The sequence below is a fragment of the Orcinus orca genome, chromosome 3, assembly GCF_937001465.1.
Source record: "Orcinus orca chromosome 3, mOrcOrc1.1, whole genome shotgun sequence".
In the NCBI taxonomy this organism is placed as follows: Eukaryota; Metazoa; Chordata; class Mammalia; order Artiodactyla; family Delphinidae; genus Orcinus; species Orcinus orca.
The window spans coordinates 58,323,704-58,343,227 of NC_064561.1; the positions used below are offsets into that span (position 1 = coordinate 58,323,704).

At 50.5% G+C, this 19,524-nt stretch overlaps 1 protein-coding gene and 1 long non-coding RNA gene across 2 annotated transcripts; one reads left to right on the forward strand and one right to left on the reverse strand.

The window, feature by feature from the left end:
* Positions 1–244: 244 nt before the first annotated feature.
* On the reverse strand, positions 245–8,362 carry GPX3 (glutathione peroxidase 3). Its single transcript, XM_004280338.4, has 5 exons — positions 8,199–8,362; positions 3,337–3,490; positions 2,310–2,427; positions 1,777–1,876; positions 245–1,357 (listed from the first exon to the last, which is right to left on the reverse strand). Exons 1-5 carry the CDS (start codon positions 8,283–8,285, stop codon positions 1,136–1,138), a joined length of 681 nt encoding a protein of 226 aa, XP_004280386.2. The 5' UTR covers positions 8,286–8,362; the 3' UTR covers positions 245–1,135.
* Positions 3,637–17,770, forward strand: LOC125963945 (uncharacterized). Its single transcript, XR_007476410.1, has 2 exons — positions 3,637–4,896; positions 8,493–17,770. It is a non-coding gene; the product is annotated as an uncharacterized LOC125963945 (long non-coding RNA).
* Positions 17,771–19,524: the final 1,754 nt, after the last annotated feature.

The window sequence follows — 19,524 nt, forward strand, 5'->3', positions numbered from 1 at the left end:
TCTTCACCTGTCAAATGAACACCTCACCCGAGCCCTAGCTGCCGTGGAGAACTGTGGGATGAGAGTAGATGTGAGCTGGTTTTATAAACTCCAAATGCCGAGTGAGGAAGCAGAGTGGGCCTAGGTGGAAACCAAAAAGCAAGGGCCCAAAGGTCTCCCTTCATTCCTTTTCTCTTCCCCTTCCTCTTCTCCCTTCCCGCCGGTGAGGGTGGCCCCATTGAGGAAGCATCACAGTAGGCTCAGCTGCTGCAGAAAGGCCTTTACTAGGCAGACAGGGGTGAGTCGAATGCCAGTGGGTTGGGGTGTAGGCAGACGGGTGAGTCTAATGCCAGTGGGTCGGGGTGAGAGGAGAGGGCACATCCCTCAAAGGAGCGGGGGTGGCATCCCTGCCTGGGGGTCTCAGCCTGAATGCACTAAGGGCTGGCCCTTCAGACAGGCTCAAGGGAGGTCCGCCCACAAGGGCTTTGGGCCCCTCCTTCATGGAGATGCCACCCCTGACACGGGGAACGTGGCCCTTGCTCTCACATCTGCCTTGGCTACTCTCGGAACACTGCGGGGCGGGGTAGGGGGCTTGGCAGGGCCCTCAGGAAGGAGGGAGGCTGTGTGATGGAGAGGACGGAGGTCGGGCAGTGTGACAGCCCCAGAAACTTCTGGGCACTTCAGGGGTGATGTTTGGAGGCAGTGGGAGGTACCAGCTCCAAGGGTTGAGGTCCAGGTTAGAGCAGAACGGTTGAATCTAGAGCTGGTTTTTTTCTTTGGGCTCAGAAGGAAGTGAATTGTCATTGGAACAGAGAACTGGAAAGAGGGGAGTTACTCTCTGGCACTCTCCACGGCACACAGCTGTCGCCACACACATGGTACCCGTTCCTGGGTATTCATGCAGGTCAGCCCACGTGGCCGTACACTTAAGTGTGTGCACATGCCTGGTCACACACAGCTGTAGGACTGCATGCAGACACCCATGTGCACAGCAGTACAGACACAATTGTATGCACACGTTCGTGTCAAGCCGAGGCCTTGCGTAATCATAAGGGGTCTAGCGTGGGAGTATGGTGTGGGTGGAGAAATGGATTCCTTCCTGAACAGAGTCCTCCCCAGCCCCTGCGTGGTGGACGTGGGGTGGGGTGGGCCTCAGTTACTTCCCCCTGGCCTCCAGGGTGGCCCGGCGCCGCATGTAGGTCAGGATGTCCATCTTGACAGTGTTGACCGTGGTGCGGTGGTGCCAGCGCATGATGGGAACACCGTCTGGCCCCACCAGGAACTTCTCAAAGTTCCAGCGGATGTCATGGACCTTCATGGGGTCCCAGAAGAGGCGGTCCGGGGAGCCCAGCAGCTCCGAGGTAGGAGGACAGGAGTTCTGGAGCAGAGATGAGAATAGAGTCAACCCTGCTTGGGACCCCTCCCACCCTCTTATCCCGCCTCCTTCCCAGGGCTTCTTGGAGGAAGGAGAATAGCCTGGCACTGAGAAAAGAGCACCAGTTTGGGAGTTAGAAAACTGAATCCCAGAACCAGTTTTGGCTCTAGCAGATTGTGAGACCCTAATCTTGTCCCTTCTGGGGCCCATCTGTAAAATGGGCTGATGAGACCCTAGGGTTTGCAAAGCCCTCTAGTTGGAATAATAACCAGATGCCAAGAAATTCCCCAAGAGCGCAGGAGCAGAGGAGGGTTGCACAGGCCTTGTCTTTATGTGGGCTGGAGACAGGAGTGGCTGCAGCCTGGTCCAGAGCCAGCATCAGCTGGGCAGAGAGGCTCTGATAGAGGTGGCTGTGTACTCACCTTCAGGAATGTGTAGAACTTCTGTTCTTTCTCCCCGTTCACATCCCCTTTCTCAAAGAGCTGGAAATTGGGGACGAAGCCCCCACCTGGTCGGACATACCTAAGAGCAATGTTTTTATGTAGGTCCCAGGGAAATGGGCACAGGGCTCAGAAATGAGAGGAAGGGACAGAACAGGGGAGGGGGTGTTGGGAGTCTGGATGTTATTCTACGGTGGGCAGTGGGAGCCAGTGAATATTGAATGGGCACAGGCATAATGTGGGTCTACAGTCTTTTTCCAGTTTGGTACCTTCTCAATAACCCCTGCCCTCCACCTGTACTCCCCTTCCCCCTCCCCGGTCATGCGCTCACAACCATCGTCCTTGTCTCTGTCCCTCTCCTGGCCCCTCTTCCACTCGTTCCACTAAACAGGGTTCCTGGAAGGGGAGAGTAGTTCTTGGAGGCTGATAAATACCCATCATGAGTAGGGGCCGCTGCAAGAGATGCCTGGAGGCTAGGCTGGGGCGCTTTCTCAGGACACTGAGTGAGCACTCACTTGAGAGTGGGTAGGATCTCCGAGTTCATTCCTGGTTCCTGTTTTCCGAATTGGTTGCAGGGGAAGCCCAGAATGACCAGACCAAATGGTGCAAGTTCTTCCTGTAGTGCATTCAGTTCTGGGCCAGGGAGAGAGAGAGAAGAGACTGGGCTAGCCTGAGGAGGAGCCCTCCCGCCTGTGTACCACTCCACCCGCTCACCCACTGTACAGCTGAAATCACTGAGGCCTGACGGGAAGGGACTTGCCCAAGATCATCCGCTGAGTGCGGCAATGCTGGGATGCAAGTCCCATGCTATGGATTCCAATCTGGATAGGTTGGAGGTTTGGGGAAAAAGAGAGCAATATGGTTCATCCAATGAGTCATCAGTCACCCACTGCCCAGGTCCAATGATTCCCAGGCAGGACATTCTAGGTCAGGTTGCCCATGCCTCCTTCTCACACCCCACCCCAGCCCCCAAAGCATTTTCTTGTGGGTGCTGTCAGATGCCTTTCGCCTGCCTGTTCCTTCAGGCTCTTGACTCTGACCCAGCTAAGGAGAAAGAAGTGAGGATACAAGGGATCATGAAACCTGGGTGCAACACCTGGTTCTGTCACTAACACCCGTACTCTGGGGACTCAGGCCAGTTGCCTGCTTTCCAGGGGCCGAGAGAAGCACTAAGGCAGATGGGGCTGAGGACAGGTGGGGAATTCTCAGCAAGACAAAGCTATTATTTCTTACTCCAATGAAAGGACACTCCAGGCACAAACCCAATCTCCTCCCTCCTCCTGCTTTTAGAGCAATTGAGGTGCCCAGGGATGAAGGATAACTGAGAATCTTCCAGAACACGTTTGAAGGTGATCAGACCTCAGGCTTATATAATCATTTTCAAAGAACCATGGAACACAGTAGGATTAAGATATGGAGTTTGGAATCTCATGATCACCGTCGCCCCTTCCCCCTTGCACGGGGAAGGCTCCTGTGGTTGGAATGTGCCCAACTGGCAGAAACAGCCCCAAATAAAGCAGGGGAAGAGGGATGGGCTCTTACCAAGGTACTGGCTCGTCAGGCCTCAGTAGCTGGCCACGTTGACAAAGAGGAGGTATTTGCCAGCGTACTGCTTGAAGGGGATGTACTCCTGCCCGTCAATGGCGAGGGCTCCGTACTCATAGATGCTGCTGCCCACCCCAGCATGGCAGTCCATCTGGAAGAGAAGACCAGTGCCGGGGAGCGGTTAGAGCTGGAAGGGAACTTGGACTCCACCATTTGCAAGATAACAGGGAGGAGGTGGAACTGATCTGCCCAAGTGGTCTTGACTTGCCACTCCAAGACCACTCCAAGAATTAGAACCAGACCAGAAGTGAGGTCTCCTAATTCCTTGTACAAGACAATAATTTTGAAAGCGCTTCATGAGCTGGTGGGTGCTGTGGAGACTTGGAGAAATACTTACTTTGGTCATTACTTCTGCATCACGTGTCAATTTATAAACAGTCACTGGGCAGGCTCTGAGGGAGACTCCCCCCAATGCTGGTGTTATGTTATTGGATGGGCTGGTGGAGACGGGGAGGCTATTGCAATAATGCAGGCAAGTGGTGGTGAGAGCCTGAACTAGACCATCGTGAAGGACGAACTGAACAGAAATGAGGAGGCAGCAGTATGGACAGTGGTGATTCAGAGGTTCCCAATCTGGGGGACTGGAAAACTGAGGCTGTTAGAAAATAGGGAAGTAGGATAGTAGCCAGGAATGGGGCAAGGCCTGCCATGAGGATTAAATGGGATGGTCAGGGTAATGCCCCACTGCCTGGCATAGATTCAATGTTCCCTGGGGGCGAGCAGCTGTGACGATGACCATTATACCTTCCTCTGCCCAGGCTGTTCCACGGTCAGCCTCCAGAACTAGTAGAGAGAACATTAAATGGGCTGCAAGCTGGGGAGCCTGGATTCCATGACCAACTCCGCCACTAACTCCCCATGTGGTCTTGGACTAGCCCTTTCTCTTCTGTGGGCCTCAGTTTCCTCATTTATAAAATGAGAACCTTGAACTTGATCAGCTGTTCTCAACCTCCATGGCTTGACAGCGTCACTCTCAGGGGAAGAGGAGGGAATGGATTACTGCCGGCAAGCGGGATGCTCCATTTACCCCACTCTGCCCCATCTCATCTCTGCCAATTTTTGGTACAGACTACAAAAATCTGGGTCTACTCTTGAAAGAGTGTCATGGCATCACTACCATAATTAGCAGCTGGGCAGGTAGTCCTGGCCTGGACATCTGAGAAGAGGTGAGAAGACAATAAACAAATCGAATGCAAACTAGCATTATAGACCAGAGAGACAGAGCCAGGTGGTTGGAGTTAGAGAAGCAAATTCACGCCCTCTCTTCCCACCAATCCTGGAAGACTTGCTGTTGCAGCCAGTTACACCTCTGCCCAACTGCGTGAAGAGTGCCATCTGGGCTGGCAGGGCGTGGCCCCAGCAGGGTGTAAAAAAGCAGGCTCTGTCTTGAAGACTCCGTAGCCTGCTGAACCAGGGGAGCCGGAACTCCCTTCACGCGGCCATTCCCTGACAGCTGCAAGCTCTCTTCTTGGCTCCAGTACGAATTCCCTGCTACACGTGAGTCTAATATTCCATGCCCCGTGACTTCTAGTGGCTGCTGGAGGCCGGCCTGAGACCTAAGCTTGACGTTCCTTCAGCCCCTGGGCTTCGTGGGCCCCAGCTGGGGTCAGCTCCACCTCAAATACAAACAGCCAGGGCACAACAAACACGCCCTAGCTGGCCACAGAGGTCTAGCAGCCAGAAGGAAAGGCCTCCCGCCTGCCTCTCTACTCCACCCCGGTCTGAAAACAAACTGTGAAATGGGGAGAAAAACAGCCAAGAGGTTGTCTAAATAATGGAAGCTTGTAAACAGCGGGAGGATCAGCTTCTGAAACCAGTTTCAGGGTGGGAATCTCCTCTCATTAGATTTGAGTCTTTGCTGGCTGTGTGGCCCTGGGCAAGTCACATTCAGTCTGAGCCTCCGTCTGCTGACGGGAGAGGATAATACCACCTGCCTCCCAAAATGGCTGCGAGAATTTACTAGCAGGTCAAAACTGTCTTGCAAGCCTCTTAGAGAGAAATCTGTACCCGCCCCTGCCCCACCCACCCATCAAGGGATAGGGTAAAGGGTGCTGACGTTCCTACCTTATTGTGAAGAGGGCTTTGATGTTCCCCAGCCAGTGTGAAGAAGATGATGCACTGGGCAGGGTGTTTACAGGAGAAGGGATGTGTGACAAAGCCTCCATCCTTTCTACTGGGCCAATGAAGCCAGTGCTGTGAGTTCCGACCGAGAGGGGTCAGAGAGCGCCTATGGTGGGGGAAGCCATGGCCTGCGTTCACCACTGAGCACACGTCCAGTCCTTACGGAAGCCCCCTCCCCTTTTCTGGGCCCATGGAGTCCCAGAACCCTGCACCTTAACCCGGATGTCAGAGGAGCTGTGGGTGGAGTGGGGGAGAGGGAGTGAGGGTGCCTCTATCCTCCCACAATTGCACAAGACAGGAGAGTTTCGATGGCTTGAGAGTTGGAGGGGGGACCCCGCCAGGACCCTAGCTGGCTTGGGTTGCTGGTCCTGTGTCTTTCTCCTCACCCATCTGCCCACTCCCATCAGTGTGAAAGTGTGAGAGGAGAGCTGGACTGGGGGCAGGAGACCTGAGTTCTGGGCCTGGCTGGGCCTCTGATTCTGTGTGAGGACTCCTGTCCCTTCTCTGGGGCTCTGGCTCCACAGCTGTGAGGTGGGGTCAGATTCAGTGCTGTCTTGAGGGCTCTTCAGCCCTGACTGTCAGCCGGTGGTTCCATGATTCTCTCTGCCTGGTTTAGTCACCTAGAAACCAGCGGTTACTAGGATCCCACGCACGTCAGCGGTTGTTATTCTCTCTAGTCTCTGCAAAGTCCTTTTGTAGAGGAAGGACAGGGAGGCTGGGCAGTCTTAAACCGGACTGGAGAGGGGACACGGCAAGGAAAGGAGGATTCCCTTTGTTACCCAGCCCCTCCCTTTGAATTGGGAGGAGGCAAACATCCCTTTGGGGCTCTCATCCTTTGCCCATCCCATTCTCCACCTGCCCCTTGCCCCATTGCTTGGCCCTGGAGTTGGGGTAGGATAAGTGGTTGAGTCCTAGAACCAAGGGCTATGACATTTCAGCTCTCTCAGGACCTGGAGGAGAAATAGGCATGCCCAGACTGTCATTAGCTAGCAAGTCCTAGCTGGTTGTATCTGATATGATCACACCTCACCCTAAGACTTTTCTAGACCATACCCATCCTGTTTTCTCTGAATCCATCTACTCCCCAGAGTTCTACAGAGAACACATGGCTATGATGAGTTATCCATGGGATCCATGTTCTTATCTCCAGCCTTCTTGAAGCAGGGCCCATCTTCCCTTCTCTGCTTCTCCCCACACTGAGGTTATAGGACTCCAAGATACTGCCCTACACATGGTCTACCCTCACTTCTACTCCACACCCCAATATTGAAATTCAGTACCATCCCTGCCCTGGAAAATACCTTCTGAGTTGGAGATTATGAACAGGACTGGATACAAAGCCAGAGGCTTAGAGGAAGTGGCCCCATAACCATCCAGTCTCAAGGCTGACTCCAAGCAGGAGCAGACTGATTGGAATTTAGGCTGAGGACAGGACAGGGGATAGAAACAGACGGAAGAAACCTTGTGTTTGGAATGGGCTTCCTGAACAGTAGATACAATTTTGGAAACAGAATCATGGAGTCATAAGATCTTAGAATTAAGATCTGGAAGATTTGAGAAACACAGCAAGTGCAAAGCTGCTTCTTCAGCTTATACAAGTGTTGTGTGTGTGTGTGTGTGTGTGTGTGTGTGTGTGTGTGTGTGTGTGTGTGTACTGGGATGCTGGAGACATAAATCTCTCTCTTTGGGTCTACGCCTGGCTTCTGCCTCCCCACCCTGGGGAAGAGGAGAGATCTACAGCGCCCACTTTGGCATATACTGTCCGAAGAGATAAGCATGTGTGGTCACCCCTGCTCCCGGCCTCAGCATCTCCAGTCTAGCTAAGGGCCACACACTCTGCTGGGGATAGACTGAGGCTCAGGAGAATTCTGCCTCTCCTATCGAGCTGGCAGTCCCCAGCTTTCTCCAACTACTAGGTTTGCTCAGGCCAAGATGGGCAGTGGGTGGTGAGTAGTGAGGCTGCCCCCAAACAGGAGACACTTCAGAGAACAGCGTGTGGATTTTGCAGCTTCTCCAAGCATCCCCTCTGAAATCATCAGCCTCATTGTGCCCTGTCCTCCCACCTGCTACAGGTGGAGAAACTGAGGTCCACAAAGGAAAAGCGAATCTAGTCAGCATCCTGGGCATTCTGTGCTGCCAGCTCAGAGCTCCTTCTGTCACAGACCTCTGCGTCTTCTACCAGTATCCCAGAATTCTACCTGCGTTTATGCTTGGGCTAGACGGGGACCACACAGCCGCGTGTTCCTTCCCTTTCACCTTGCCAGCCATTCTCCCTGGGAACCTCTGCAGCCAACCCAGACCCTGAGTCTCCAGGCCATTTTCTGTGCCCCCCACCCCCTTCAGGCCCCACTGGAGGGGAACAGACGGTGGCTTGGAGGTAGCAAGGCGACCCGCAGGTAGCCGTGGGTTTGAAAGTGTGGACCGGGAGAGAAGACCCTTCCTCCCTCATTCATTCTGCCCACCCGGGGCACCCAGGTCTCCAACAGATGGAACCGCGAAGAGTCTGACGACGGTCTGGGTATGCTGAAGAGGGAGGCAACGGGAGCTAGGGCGTCTCTCGCACCTAGGTGTCACCCTACTGGTGGGGAGCCCGGGAAGAAGGGTGCCTCACCACCGAGAGATGGACACCTGCGGACCACGTTCGATCCCCCGGCCACCCATCCCCGAGGCTCACTCACCATCGACTTCTCCTGTCCTCGGCTCGGCGGAACGAAGCCGGCCAGGAGCAGGGAGAGAAGGCAGGATGCCCGGAAGAGCCGGGCCATGGTGGGAGGGGGCCGCGTCTCGGACTCGCCGGAGACGCTGTCTGATCCTGGGCCACAGTCCGTCTGAGGTGTCGTCCGCTCTCATCCACCTTTCAAGCCCTCAGCGATGACCAATCCGCGGCCGGGCCGGAGTCCTTGTAGCCAATCGCAGGGCGTCTGGCATTTCAGGGGCGGACACAACTTACCCTCCGCTTCTCCCCTCCCCAGGCCCTGGGCGACAGTGACATAAGCAAGTCTGGACAGAGAGATGGGAGCCAGTTCCTTGTGAACCCGTGAAGCGGGACCCTCTTCTTCTTTAGACTCTAAAGTGCTGGAAGAGGCAGGTACAGTGTCCTCAGCACAGCCGGGGAAAGGGCTTTGAAAAGCACCGAAGAGTTGATGACACCCGCAAGGTGTTCCCTGTTCCCTCCTGCCTCCATTCTGGTTGAAGGGATATTAAGGACCTAAAATGTCAGCAAGATCTGAAGTGAGACTTCCAGGAACATTTATTTACTCTATGTAGGTTTAGTGCTTAAAAAGCAAAGGGTGAATGCCCTAGGATTTTGAATGCAGCCCTCTCCTGGGAAGAACATTGGGATCCCTCAGCTGGTTTGAGAGCAGAAAATACATTTGCTCCCTGTATAGCCTTGAACATGTTGCTTTCCCTCTCTGGGCCTCAGTTTCCCCAACTGTGTAATGATGGGATTGGCCGATGCTCTCTAAGTCCCTTCTGGTTCTGGCTAGATGACTTGTTTCTAAAAATAAGTGACAGACCTAGACCAGGAGTTGCTTGAGAGTAGGGACCATAATCACCCTGGCACAGGGCCTAGAACACAACACGTGCTTAATATTTGCAGCATTAATCAATCCATGACTTCGTTTCTCTGCTTCAAGATGCTGATGATCAGTTCAGGGAGCTCTAGGTCTGTGCTGTCTAGGTATGATTCTCTCCACCGATAGGGGACTGCGTTGGGATCAGTGCTTCCCAAATCAGACTACCAGCCACCTGAAAAGATTTTCATACAGATTCCCAGGTCCCTCTTCAGAATCAGTGCATTAGAATCTCTAGCGGCAGAGGCTGAGGCTCCACCTTCAGACGTGTTCCAAAGGTGATTCTGAGGCAGGTGATTCTCTGTCTTCTGATGGAGAAGTGCCTTGAGATACCATGCCTCTACAATGATTTAAGATAGTACTGTCCCCATGGGAATTTGGAAGGTCTGTCTCAATCCCACATTCTCTGGGAAGCCTTCCTTACCTCAGACCACAGCCTGTTGAAGTGAAGGGAGTGTTGAAGGCCAGGAATTCTTTAAATGAGTTAAAGCACAGAAGCATTTGAACAGGGGCTGACACAGTATGTAGTCAATAAATGCTATTTATTCAACCACCTCATTTTGCTGAAGCCTAGAGACGGGGAACAATTTACCCAAGTTCCCAAAGCAAACTGATGGCAGAGAGGGGACCAAAATCCAGGTCTAGACTCCATTCTCAGGCCCTCTTGACTTTGTTCTGGTGTCTCCTGAAGGTCATATTTAACCAAAGATACAAACATCTGTATACATATCAGTTTGTCAGAAATCCATTGTTCATTAGCATCAGCAGGCATCTAGGATCCCTCAAAATATGTGCCTAGGAGCTTCTCTGGTGGCGCAGTGGTTGAGAGTCCGCCTGCCGATGCAGGGGACATGGGTTCGTGCCCCGGTCCGGGAAGATCCCACATGCCGCGGAGCGGCTGGGCCCGTGAACCATGGCCGCTGAGCCTGCGAATCTAGAGCCTGTGCTCCGCAACGGGAGGGGCCACAACAGTGAGAGGCCTGCGTACCGCAAAAAAAAAAAAAAAAAAAAATGTGCCTAGCCTCATGTCAACACGATGAAAGATGTCAAAAAGGTTTCTGAAAGTTACAATCCCTGCCTTCGAAGTGTGTCCACCAGAGCCAGGACAAGGGTAAGGCAAGTGCAGAGCTGGCACCCGCAAGCGAGTGCCTCTTTAAATGGTGCACCCTGAGTGCCTGACTTGCCTCACCCTAGTCCTAGACCTGCTGTTTGGTTTCCCCAGGGGAGACAAGAAGGAGTCAGAGCCTGAGGCTTGCAGTGGGGCCACAGACCAGTTACCTTCTTTCTCTGGGCCTCAGTTGGTCAATCTGTTAGATAAGAGTCTTCGACAATCTCTCCGTGGTGGTCTCTGTGGCTCTACAGTTCCAAGGGTCTAAGGAAGACCTGTGCTGCACCAGACTCGGGAGTACTGATCCCATGGACAGTGGGCTGGGAGTTTGAGGGAGCATGGCCTGCCGTTGGGTTGGGCCTTCATGCTGCAGACTACTTTCAAAGGAGGTCTGAGCCTCAGTACAAAGATCATGAAGACAAGGTTGAAAACAACACTTGCCAGTCTTTTCACCATAAGCCTTTCTAGCACATTTGGTTGATTTGTTCCCAGGAACCCTATGTTTTGAAAGATGTTATTCTCCGCCAGGATGTTTCCCCTTGCCCTCAGGTTAAAGTCCAAATTCCTTAGCGCTTCAGACAGTATCCTCCAAATCCAGCCACTTCCTCATCTTTTGCCACACTCCTCTTATTCTCTCTACCCAGCTGTACTGGACTATTCTCCAGTTCTTCCAACATGCCGTTCTCTCTCACCTCCAGGTCTTGTCTATGTTGTTGAGTTCTGTCTGGAACTCTCCACGTTCTCTCTCTTTTACTGCTTCTCTCCCACCATTTTCAGGTTTCAGCATCCTGTCAACACCGTGGAAAGAGTTTTATTCAGGTCCCCTTGCTTTATTCTATTATAGTTCCTAGAGTATTTGACATTTTCTACATCAAGCCTTTGTTGTACTTTACCATCATTTCTTCTTTTTCTGTTTTCTACAACAAATCATAAGGTCCACAAAGTCTTCAGTCTCACCACTTTGCAGAGGGCTTAATACACAGTAGATGCTCAGTAACTATCTATTAAATAAACAAATGCCAAATAAAACACTCTTTGGCAAATGGAATAAACAGATCTTGAGGTCAGCGTGTGCTATCAAGTTTGAGCCCACGAAACTGGTCTGATTACAGCTGCTAGTAAGATTTGAGATGTGTGAGTTTGTCAGAGGAGAGCAGATGATTTCATCTGGGTCTCAGGAAAGGAAAGGTGGAGACAGATACTCTAGAGGAATCATAAGCCAGTTTTGTTCCCAGCCTGAGAACATGCCCTACTGCATCCCAGGTAAGTGGGCACCCAGTACCCCTTCACTCTCTCTTTTTTAGATGTATTTGGGGAGCTCCCTATCTACCTGCTTGGTGGGTGGATGGGGACTGTAGATGATTAAAAGGAGGTTTTTTTAAAAAGTGCTGATGCTCTGCGTCTTTGAGGAAGATAGAGCATGAGTTAATAAATAAGAAGGGCGTAAAAAGTGAAAACAATGGAAGCCAGCCCTATGGGTGCTGAGTAAGCACTGGACTCAGTGACGGAGTCAGCCAGCCCAACTGATGGGTCCAGATGGCGGTGGCAGAAGGGAGGCCCAGCCCCACCACTTCAGTGCCAACTCAAATGGTGGCACTGTTTTGCAATCAAGACAGGATTGCAGAACCTAGGTGGGGCCCTGAAGCTGCTGGTTTCCTAAATAATTGGCAGGTGCTGTCTTAGAGCTAGCCAGGGGACAGGAAGAGAGGTGGCTAGAGCCTTTGCTTTTCAAACCAGTGCCTTCCAAACTCTGGGCCTCAGTTTCCTCATCTATGGAATAAAGAGTTGGACAAGTTGACCTCAAAGGCCAACCTTTTGGATAATAAGAGGAGCAGCCAGCATTCACCCAACATCCTGTATGTACCAGGTACTGCCTTAGATTTGTTGACTTTTGGAAAAATCCCTGTAACTTCATGAGGTAGCTAACATTATTATCCCCATTTTAGAGATGAAGAAACTAACACACAGGTTAAATCACTTCGCTTAAGGTCATGCAGCTGGTAGGTGGCACAACCAGGATTCTGACCCAGATGTCCTGTTTCCAGAGTCCTTGTCATTATCTGTAAGCCTGTGCTGTTCAACATGGCAGCCAATAGCTGGATGTGGCATGTGAGCACTTGGAATGTGGCTAGTCCAAACTGAGATGTGCTGTGAATGTAAAATACACACTGGTTTGTGAAGACTTAGTAAGAAAAAAAGAATGTAAAAACATCTCGATAAATTTTTATATCATTACGTGTTGAAACGTTAATATTTTTATATATTGGATTAAGGAAACTATATTCTTGAAGTTAATTTCACCTCTTTCTTTTTACTTTGCAAAATGTGACCAATAGAAAAATTTAAATTACATACACAACTGACATTATGTTTTTATTGGATCGTGCTGGGTTTGAGCTGTATATTCATACAACATTGCTATAGGATTATAGTTGTCTCTGTGAAATCTAGGCTTATCCCCTGTCTGAGGTCCCCAAGACCACCTCCCGGTTCAATGATTTGCCATCAGCACTCACAGAACTCAACATATAATCATGCTCACACTATGACTTAGTACAGTAATAGGTTACAGAACAAATCAACCAAGGGAAAAGGTACACGAGACAAAGACTGGGTGAAATCAGGCACAAGCTTCTAAGAGGCCTCTCCCAGCTGAGTCACACAGGCTGTACTGAATTCCTCTAGCAACAAAGTGTGACAACACATGTAAAGCGTCCACCAGGGAGGCCCCTTAGACTCAGTGCTCAGTTTTTATTGGGGGCTGGCCATGTAGGCATCCTCTGCCTAGCATGTACCAAGATGCCAGACTCCCAGAAGGAGAGCAGGAATTCAGCACAGGCCACATTGTTTGTCCAAATAGTTCAGACCTAGTGAACCACGCTTATCAGTTCTGGGAATGGTGGAAATCCTCCTGAAATCAAAGTCGCTGAACATCAACCCAGGGCCAGTTGTGCAAGCAGATCTTTCTAAGCATAGCAATTTCAGGCTTGCATGTTAACTCTTTTCCTCAGATCTTGCAATTAAACTTCAGCAGGACCTGGCCTGGCAAATACTAGGTTTATTGAATTTACCTGAAATGGAGTTAATGACTGTCACTTCCTCTAATGCCCGCTTCATTGGAGGGAGGATTATAAAAAACGGGAAGAGTCCCTAGAAACGATCTCATTCAACCCTCTGATCTGAGAGGCTGAGGTTCCAAGAGGCTGAGTGATTTGTCCAGGGACCCACAGCAAAGACAGGCATCTGCAAGTGTCACACCTATGCTGGATACAATTCCAAGCTTTCAGACAAAATGTCCCTTCCCTTCTCTTGGAACCTAAAATGTGTACCCTTTTCCCCACTTCTTAGTAGTAGGGAGCCCTGCCTATGTCTCTGCTGGCCTCATTTTTCCTGCCCTCCATCCTCTCTATGTTGTTGTTTGGTTGGGAGACTACTGTGCTGGAGTAGCAATAATGACCTTCATAAACAGTCACTAAACAGTGGACAACCCGTATTCTACTTCCTCTGGTTAACAAAACCAATGAGGACTAGTGGGAACTAATAAACTCTAGAGTAGGACAAGCAGATGGAGTGGGTAGCCCATCACCCCTCCTCCCTCACTTCTCCCAACATGACCGCAGATAACAAATGGCCAGGTCTGGTCCACATCATTGTCACCACTTCCCCAACTCAGAGGTTCATGTCAGGGGTATACTTGAGAAAGTTTTGGACTGAGAGTCTGGAGTCCTGATCCTATCTCCGTAGGTGCCATAGGCTAGTCCCATCTCTCCGAGCCCTGACGTCCCCAACTCTGAAACAAGTTAGAATTCTAAGGTTTTGTCCATCCTAGTCAGTCTCTGACTGCGCAGTGTCTCATGAACTGACCCCAGGAAGGAGTCCCTGAGGACAAATGGAGTGGTGGCCTGGAGAATCTGCCTAGTCGGGTTGGGTTACAGGGTGAGGGTGGACTGTGGGTAAATCATGTTGTCTCCTCCTTTGTGGCTACCATCACTGTCACCCTCAAGCAGTTATTTTGAGCTTTAGATGAGCCAGGACACTTAGTTCAGAGTCTGCCTGTTACCACCCCCATCCATGTTCCCTGTATGATGAAGAGGTTGGGCCTGATGTCTCTGGGGCCCTAAACTTGTTCAGATGCACTCTACTGCCACCTGGCTGGGTAACTTCTGCTAAAGTAGATTCACCTTTCTGGGGCTTCACCTTCCCCAGCTGTTAAGTGGGGTCAATAATTTCTGCCCTGACTGCTCTTAAGCCTTTTAGGAGGCTCTGGTGGAGTATTAGAGCTGCAAGATGCTAGAATATGAGCTCCATAAAGGACTGAGAAATTATAATTTTTTTCTTCCAATTAATTCTTTGTCTCCAAAGCCATGCCTTGTCCATGTCTTTTCCTCATATTAATGAGCTCTTAAAACTTACTAAACTGAGTGTGTTAATTAATTCAACAAGTGTTTCTTCCTTTTTTTTTTTTTTTTTTTTTTTTGCGGTACGCGGGCTTCTCACTGTTGTGGCCGCTCCCGTTGCGGAGCACAGGCTCCGGACGCGCAGGCTCAGCGGCCATGGCTCATGGGCCCAGCCGCTCCGCGGCATGTGGGATCCTCCCGGACCGGGGCACGAACCTGTGTCCCTTGCATCGGCAGGCGGACTCTCAACCACTGTGCCACCAGGGAAGCCCAAGAGGTGTTTCTTAAGCATCTACTACGTACTATGCACTGTGCCAACTGTTGAGGATTCTATGATTCAGGGAGAACAGGATGTGATTCCTGCCCTCCAGGAGCTCACGGTCTGGTGCAGGGACAACAGCAAACTGGCTACACAGGGTGACAGATGCTCTTGAAGGAGAAAGTGCAGCACAAAGAGAGGCACCTCACCTGGATTCGTGGGAGCAGGGCTGGCTTCCAGGTGGAAGTAACTAGTGACTGAGAAGGAGCAAGAGTTAGCTGGGTGAGAGACATGAAAGAAGTAGCAAAAAAGAGATCGTGTTTGGGGCTAAAAGAACCAATAGATCAAGGGTCAAGTGGGCCCCTTCCAACTTTGACACGCAGGTTTTTCATGGCTGAAGCAGAGAGTTCAAGGTGAAAAGTGACAAGAGGTAAGGCTGGAGAGGTAAATAAGGGCAGATGGAGATGGGCTTTCGCAGCCTTGGACTTTATTTTGAGGACAATAGACAGAAGAAAACTCCCCGCTCCGCCATTTTGTTTTGCTATTCTTTTATTACTTTCCACAATTTTAAGTGTTCTCATTCATTTATTTATCTACCTACTTATGGTCTATCCCATTCTCCTTCCACCTAGAATGTAAACAGCATGATGTCAGAGACTATGTCTTATTCTCTGCTGTAACGTCAGCCCTAGAAAAGAACCAAGCACACATAGAGCGTATTTAATTAATAGTTGTTTAAGAGTGAATGAATGAATGCAAAAAAAGAAAGGAGAGACATAGGTTTGGGAGTGTTCCTTGTACTTTGCCTTTATTTAGGGAGAAGCCTCCCCCTCCCCACCCTCCATAGGGGAGGGTTGCAGCTCAGAAAGTTTTGTCTCTTCAGGAAGTGAAGTGCAGGTGAGGGTGAGAAATGGGCTAGGGAGAAGGATCATGGCTGACCCTGGAGTTGAAAGCCTAACTGAGGTCTGGACATCAAATTCCTTTTCCTTAAGGCTCTGTGGTCCATGGGAAATAACCTGGCCCTCACACTGAACTCCAAAACATTTTAGGGCATCTGGGTCAGAATCCGGCCTTCTACTTCTCAGGCTTTGATCTCTCAACCTCATTAGATTATCAGCCCAGAAGGGTCCTTGGAGATGATCTAGTTCCTTCGACTCCAAGTGTATGGTCCTTAGACTCCACTGACAGACATTCCCACTGCTGCCTACCCTGCTCCTGGTGCTTCTTATACAACGTTAAGTTGACGAATTCATATCAGCTTTAGACTTTATGTTTTTGAGAGGTAGAAGTTCTTTCTCAGGTTACCCCTTGCCTTGCTTCTCCTCCCACTTTCCATCTATTCATGGTCCTCCCAAGTCAAGGCTCTGGATGAAGTCTGGGCAAGTCAGGTCCTGAAGGTTCACCCTAGGCTCTAAGCCTTACTTCTCTGCCTCTTCCAAAACCAGCTACTGGCTTCTCCCCCAACTCTAGACAGCAGGACCATACCTGTCGTGTTCAAAGATGTCAAGCCTAGCATGCAGCAAAAAGTTCCTGGAGAAGGGCTCTTCCTCTTCCAAATGCCCAAGAAATGTGGGAACCTCGTGACTGAGTTTGAAGTGATCTTCCCCTCAAAATTGCCCAGGCATCAAGAACCATGCTTGAGCAGGGTCTTCCTCTGTAGCCACCCGTGTTCCCTAAGGACTGACCAGGGAACTTTCCAGAACACAAGGATCTCTGGAACCATCCACGAGTTTTGGACCTGTGAGAGAGTAGGAGAGCCCAGGGAGGGCTTTCCTACTGCTGAATGTTTTCCAGAGAATATATTATAATCTTTCAAAGTTGAAAAAACAATTAGTGGGGACAGATGGCATTAAGGCAGGGCCTCCAAAAGAAAGGACATATCTCTCCCACACAGGGTCTGGTCTCTCTCTGTGGCTTGTGGGTCAGGGTGGACAGGGTTGGAAAGATGACTGGGAGTCCAGGCTCATCCATTGGTGTTATCTGCTTGGCCAGCTCAGTCAGACAAACGAAAGGTTCTTGTGTTTTGGGCTGTGGGTTTAAGCCCCAGGCACTGGGAAGCATAAAGGAGTCTTGCTGAATTTGGCATCAGAGAAACCTGTATGCAAGCCCCAGATCTGCCCCTTTCTAGTTATTTCACCTTGGGTAAGGCATCTTTCCTCATTTGTAGAATGGAGATTTTATGTGGACTGAGAGAATGCCTGTGAACACATTTGGTGCAGGGTGTGCAATATGTCCCCCTGGTTATTATTATTAAAGATGCCAGTGGTGACCGCACGTATCCTAGCCATGCAGGGATGCCTGAAACAAGCATCCTCGAGGGCATGGAGGCTGGGGCTCTGACCCTCAGACTCTGACCATCCCATTGTCCCCTCCAATCTCCATCTGCAATTCTACAACTCAGCACTGCTCTGTGATCTCAGACCAATCCTTAGAGTGTCTCTGGTCGTCTCTGCCCTTTCTGCCCCATGAGAAGTTGGACCAGATGACCTCTAAGGGCTCTATCTGGCTTTGAAAGTCTTTGACTAGTTTCCTAGGGTCTCTCTGGGACAGTCAAGTACTTTGTGTACCTAGAATGTAAGCAGCATGATGTCAGAGACTATGTCTTATTCTCTGCTGCAACTCCAGCCCTAGAAAAGTACCAGGCACACACAGAGGGTTTTTAATGAACAGTTATTTAAGAATGAATGAGTGGGGGCTTCCCTGGTGGCGCAGTGGTTGAGAGTCCGCCTGCCGAGGCAGGGGATGCGGGTTCGTGCCCCAGTCCGGGAAGATCCCACATGCCACAGAGCGGCTGGGCCCGTGAGCCATGGCCGCTGAGCCTGCGCATCCAGAGCCTGTGCTCCGCAGCGGGAGAGGCCACGACAGTGAGAGGCCCGTGTACCGGAAAAAAAAAAAAAAAAAAGAAAGAAAAAGAATGAATGAGTGAATGAATGAATGAGAAATAGAAAGGGGAGACATAGATTTGGGAGTGTCCCTTAATCCTTGTACTTTGCCTTTATTTAGGCAGAATCTTGTGTACAAGAGTCTGATCTGTTCTCGTCCAGAGGTCAACAAAGGGGAGGAATGTGAGGTTTCAGGACTTTGTAACACTCTGAGAGGATGTCCTGCTCTTCCCACGTGCACACCACCCGTTCTTTGCTTTTTTTTTTTTACATACTAAAGCTTTTTTTTTTTAATAGTTGAAATATGTTTGACATAATGTTGTACCCACCCTGTTCTACCTCCCCATTTACGCAGAATAGCTAAGATTAACTGCGTGCCTTCTATGGGCTAGGCTCTGTTCTAAGTGATCTAAACAGACTAATTTATTTAATCCTCATAACAACCCTATAAAATACACATAAATTCCATTTTAAAATTGAGGAAACTGGGGCATGGAGAGGTTAGTAACCCAAGCTAGTAAGTGGTGGAGACAAGGTTCCAGCTCAGATAATCTGGCTCCAGGGCCTGATACTCTCCACTTTTATTGCACGCTGTGCTGAGTCCAGAGAGTGAAGGGGACTTGCCCAGAGTCCCCTTCGGTAACGCCCAAAAGTTACCCCACGGTAACTTACGCAATGATCTCTGACCATTAAGCCACTGGAATAGTCATATTGACGGCAACAACAAGCCAAAGAGTAAAGCATCTTCGACGCTCCCTTTCCACATCCTCCCTCCACCCCCAAATCCTGTGGGCTATTTACTAAAAGCAGAGAGGCTAGGGTGTGGCCTTGTGGTAAGTGCCAAGGCTGGCTGGCTGGCCCTACAGTGGGCCGCCCTCCTCAGGGCAAGCCTGACTGCCTCTCCCATCCGCCCAGGCAGCAGAAGCACAGTCAGAGGGGCTGAAAGTGCCCGGGGGCGGGGTGGGGGGGTGGGGGGGGTAGTTGGGGCAGGACTGGGGCAGGAAATTAGAAAGTAAAAAGGGCAGGGACCAGAGTTAGGGAGAAGGGATGGGGCGGAGAGGGAAAAAGGGAAAGACAAATGTGTGCTGTTTTTTTTTTAACATCTTTATTGGAGTATAATTGCTTTACAATGGTGTGTTAATTGCTGCTGTATAACAAAGTGAATCAGCTATACTATACATATGTTCCCATATCTCCTCCCTCTTGCGTCTCTCTCCCACCCTCCCTATCCCACCCCTCTAGGTGATCACAAAGCACTGAGCTGATCTCCCTGTGCTATGCGGCTGCTTCCCACTAGCTATCTATTTTACATTTGGTAGTGTATATATGTCCATGCCTCTCTCTCACTTCATCCCAGCTTACCCTTCCCCCTCCCCGTGTCCTCAAGTCCAGACAAATGTGTTTTAAATACTCACTGTGTGTGCCAAACACAGTGCTAGAGACCTTCCCATACCTCCTGCAGGGAGGGCCCTGTCATTACCCCCATATTGTAAGGGAGGAAACTGGGACTCAGAGGGATGGTTTACCTGCCCGAAGTTATGGGGTGTGTCTATTGTGAAAATGTATCTTCTTTTCATTATAGAAGATAGGAAAGGAATGACAGGAGAAAGGAAAGAGGAGGGGAGTGGGGAGAAAGGAGGAGGAAGTGAGGTGTGGGTGTCTTGGCACTCTGCCCCCTGCAAGGACAACGGGCCCAGAGTTGTCCTTGCATCCCAGAAGGCTCACTGGGAGAATGTTTATGAGAAGCCTCAACATTGAGAAGGAGCGTGACCTCCCAGCCTGT